The 2,095-nt window shown below is 35.9% G+C and overlaps 1 protein-coding gene across 1 annotated transcript; it reads left to right on the top strand.

The window, feature by feature from the left end:
* Window position 1: 1 nt before the first annotated feature.
* LOC116007951 (GPI mannosyltransferase 2-like) lies at window positions 2–1,946 on the top strand (the record flags this gene model as incomplete). The annotated part of the gene is made up of 4 exons (XM_031248612.1): window positions 2–57; window positions 261–511; window positions 848–1,017; window positions 1,559–1,946. Coding segments are annotated over 4 exons (645 nt in total), but the record flags the coding sequence as incomplete, so codon positions are not given.
* Window positions 1,947–2,095: the final 149 nt, after the last annotated feature.

The raw sequence follows: 2,095 nt of genomic DNA, 5'->3' as shown, positions 1-2,095 counted from the left end.
GCCATGGTGCAAGGCGAAGCTTCCCTTACTCTATGACTATATCCAAAGTCATTATTGGTATGTTGATCTATTTCCTCTTGTCAATATTCCTTAATCCCTGTTATTCTTTCTTCATTGAATCCTATTCTGAAAGATAGCATTGCATATCTGTCATTTTATGGTCAAGAAGTCTTATGATTACTTTTTATTAGAAAATAAAAGCTATGACATGTTTCATGCTCTTCTTCCTAACCTTGATAATGTGTAATTTCTTGTTTCAGGGGAGTGGGATTCTTGAGATATTTTCAAATAAAACAGATCCCAAACTTTCTACTTGCTTCCCCAATTTTGTCTCTTGCACTCTGCTCAATTATACATTATGTGAAGCTACAGCCCAAAGTTTTCCTCTCAGTAGGCTTCCAAGCTTCTTCCATGATTAAAGGACAGACCGTTTCACCCTTTTCTAAGGGGACAAATGCAGGGCCAAAGAGTGCTGACTTTGCAGTGAAAGATACCTCTAGCAAATTGCAAGGTACGAATAACCAATCTGTTGTTTAATTTGGCTTCTAGACATTCTGATATTGTTGTGAGCACAAGAGTCGGTGACTATTTTCCCCTTCATCTCACAGTACTCATTACTCAGTACAGAATAGAGATAGATGCATGTATTCCTGGAGTTGCACAATCATTTGTTCAATAATCAATTCTTTGTTACTCAATTCCTTAATTCTGTCTAGAATATTTATGCATATTCTGAGTTCAAAATCATTTATCCATTTGTTAACTGAAACATGAGTTCTATATTTCATTATTTTGGTTTTTACATATTGTTATTAAACGGCATATTTTTGGTTATAATATGTGATAGGCAATCATGTACTTAAACACCGGAAACAAGCTGCTGGAAGCAAGGATTCTGGGGCAATCCCATCAGAAACTGGAAAATCAGATAATCCAGATCTATCGACTATACTTGTTCCATTCATATTCCATCTCGGATTCATGGTGGCAACAGCTTTTCTTGTTATGCACGTACAGGTCAGGCAAACCTTACCCTCATGGTTTCCTACATATTTACATTTGTTTCATCTTCTTTCTTCCCTTTCATTATTGGAAGATTTACTCGAAGCTGTGTTATGAACCTCAATTATCAGCTAAGATTAGAAAGAATAAGAAATGCAGGAAGAATAGAAATAGAAGAGGGGGAATAGCAAGGAATCAGAGAGAGAGATAGGGAACTTTGAGAGAGAAAATAAATGAGGAAAAGAACTTTATTTGAAACTGAACATCCATACATCTACAATACATCTCTAAACTATTTATATTGACTAATCACAACTGAAAAATACAGAAGAAAAACCCAATTAATTTGTCCCAAAAATACAGTGGTCAACAACCTTAAAAAAACGCCTAGGTGGCATTCTTGTAAATTTTCTCAACTTCAGTAACAGAACAACTGCTTCCTCTACAGACTTCTTCCAACTTCCCAAGCTCAGATAACACTGTTTCCATTATTTTACATCCCCAGTCCGTTACAAGTCGTTGATACATCTAATTGTCCCTTAACTACCTTTGACAGGTCGCAACCCGATTCTTATCTGCCAGCCCTCCTCTCTACTGGTTTGGCTCATATATCATGGCTTCCCCCAACATCGGCAAGAGATGGGGGTATTGTATTTGGGCATATTGTTCGGCTTACATCTTTCTTGGCAGTCTACTGTTCTCAAACTTCTACCCTTTCACATGAGGATCTAGAGTCTTTTCCTAAAACTAGGATCAAGACACACAATGTAGTAACTCTGTTTTTGAGCTTGGGAGAATGCATCTTTTATAGTTAATAGTTAATACCCTTTCACTTTAGTTTCTGAAATCTGCCCTGATTTTTTACTATTGTAAACATGTACTCTTGACAGAACACAAATACTTGTGAACCATGATGAATGCAATTCCATATATTTGTTCAAAAACTTGGTAACAAAAACAAAATGTTATCTACAATTCCTTACCCACTGATTGTTCTGCTAATAGTTTCATCATACAACAAAAAAAAAAACAAAAAAAAAAAAAACAGAGAGAGATGGCATACTGCTAATAAGGGGCATCCACAATGATTAGG

This window comes from Ipomoea triloba, chromosome 16, assembly GCF_003576645.1.
Source record: "Ipomoea triloba cultivar NCNSP0323 chromosome 16, ASM357664v1".
Classification (NCBI taxonomy): domain Eukaryota; kingdom Viridiplantae; phylum Streptophyta; class Magnoliopsida; order Solanales; family Convolvulaceae; genus Ipomoea; species Ipomoea triloba.
The sequence above is the reverse complement of the archived record's forward strand: the minus strand, read 5'-3'. Positions and strand labels throughout refer to the sequence as shown.